This window comes from Octopus bimaculoides, chromosome 6 (assembly GCF_001194135.2).
Source record: "Octopus bimaculoides isolate UCB-OBI-ISO-001 chromosome 6, ASM119413v2, whole genome shotgun sequence".
NCBI lineage: Eukaryota > Metazoa > Mollusca > Cephalopoda > Octopoda > Octopodidae > Octopus > Octopus bimaculoides.
Genome location: NC_068986.1, coordinates 77336918 through 77338528, shown reverse-complemented (window position 1 = coordinate 77338528; position 1611 = coordinate 77336918). Strand labels below are relative to the sequence as shown.

Genomic DNA, 1611 nt, shown 5'->3' with positions numbered 1-1611 from the left:
CCAAGCCATCACATCTTCGCCATTAAAAGGCCTGATCACATCGCTGGCGATCCTAATCTTGGTGGCTGCCATCACGGCGAATTTCTGCACGTGGTGCCGAAATAGCTTGTGGTGTGTGCGTACGAGTAGATGTAATCGCCTTACCTCGGTTTTCCTTTCGTCGACTGCGAGTCTGTCTTGCGGTATCCAATCCTTGAAGCTTACCCCGACCCAAAGTACACCAGGAATAGCAGCTGCTTCTCCCAAACCTAGACCGTCGCTTAACACGTCTTGTCCTGACCACAACCCCATTCGAAAAGGGCACAAATCCTGATCGAGGCTCTCTCTGCTCTTTTCCCCCTTCCGGTCAGCCTCCCCAGACACTGACGTCATACCACACACTGTATACTGAATGGCTACCATATTTGCCTGTGCTGGCTCTTTTGCATATTTGGTTGTGTTTCTGAAGTTTTACCTGGAGACTTTACGAGTAGATGCCCTTATTTAGCGGGGCATGCTAAGTTATGTTTGCCATGATACTTTCAGCAGAACCTCTTCATTAACCTAAGAAATATCTTCACTCCATACCAACTTCAGTCACCAACCATAAAAACAAAATAAGTAAATAAACCAAGTGTGTTTCTTGTGGAAACCAATATAAGAAAAATTTGAATTATAAAAATGTTTTAAGAGTAATATTTTACTTAATTTTATTAATTCTTAACAATTTTATTAACTTTTATCAAACCAGGAGTAAAAATGATATTTTAATTAATTTTTATTTTGTTCTTTTTTTTTTCTTATTGCTTTAGTATTTTTATTATTTTATTTTGTTCTTTATTGTTTTGTTATGCAGATGTGATGAGTATGATAGCTGCACTCTTAACGGCTTACTCTGGTATGCACGCTTCATGTGGTGTATTTGATAAACTGCTTGAAAACATCTTGCATCTTCCTTTATCTGCTTTCGATGCTATTCCAGTCGGCCGAATTATAAATCGCTTCTCATTTGACATGGATGATGTTGACAATGTTATTCCGTTTACTATTCGCTCCTTGCTAAATACAATAATAACGGGTGCTTTCACTTTTCTAATCCTTTCTATAAATACTCCTCTTGTCATTTCGATTGTGCCTATTGTAGGCATACTGTTCATATATGTCAAGGTAACTACATATTTGTATTACATTTTAATTAAAACTGTATTTCTTAAAGATTGTGCTTATATGTATATACAAGTTCCAATGAAAACATAATAAAGTTTAAAAATTATGGTTTATGCATAAAATAAATTTAGAACCACAGTATTAATTATAGTCTAATGGTATCAGGAAACTCAGTTTAGCTACTTTAAAGCGGTTCATCACCTGTTTTTTTTTTAATCCATTACCTTCTTATTTACTGAAAATAAATCTACAGAATTATTAAACCAGCATTGAAACTTTGAGATTATAGAGGTTTCTAAACATATTACACAATATGTTTTAAACCAGAGAACTAATTTTAAGCTTTATAATATTAAAGAATTAAGTTCGAGGATGTGAGTGTTCTATGTCCTTTCCATTATATCAATACATGAGAAGAAAATAATGAGCAGTTTTAATTATGTATATATATATATATATATATAT

At 34.3% G+C, this 1611-nt stretch overlaps 1 protein-coding gene across 2 annotated transcripts in view; it reads left to right on the top strand.

Moving 5' to 3' along the window:
- LOC106884337 (multidrug resistance-associated protein 1) overlaps positions 1 to 1611 on the top strand; it is a 93563-nt gene that overhangs the window by 69346 nt on the left and 22606 nt on the right. The window contains exon 23 of one of the 2 annotated variants that reach the window (XM_014935675.2): positions 836 to 1146. The exons of the other annotated variant lie outside the window; for it this stretch is intronic. Within the exon in view, the coding sequence (XP_014791161.1) occupies positions 836 to 1146 (311 nt within the window). The remainder of the gene's footprint in view (positions 1 to 835; positions 1147 to 1611) is intronic. 2 annotated transcript variants of the gene reach the window in all.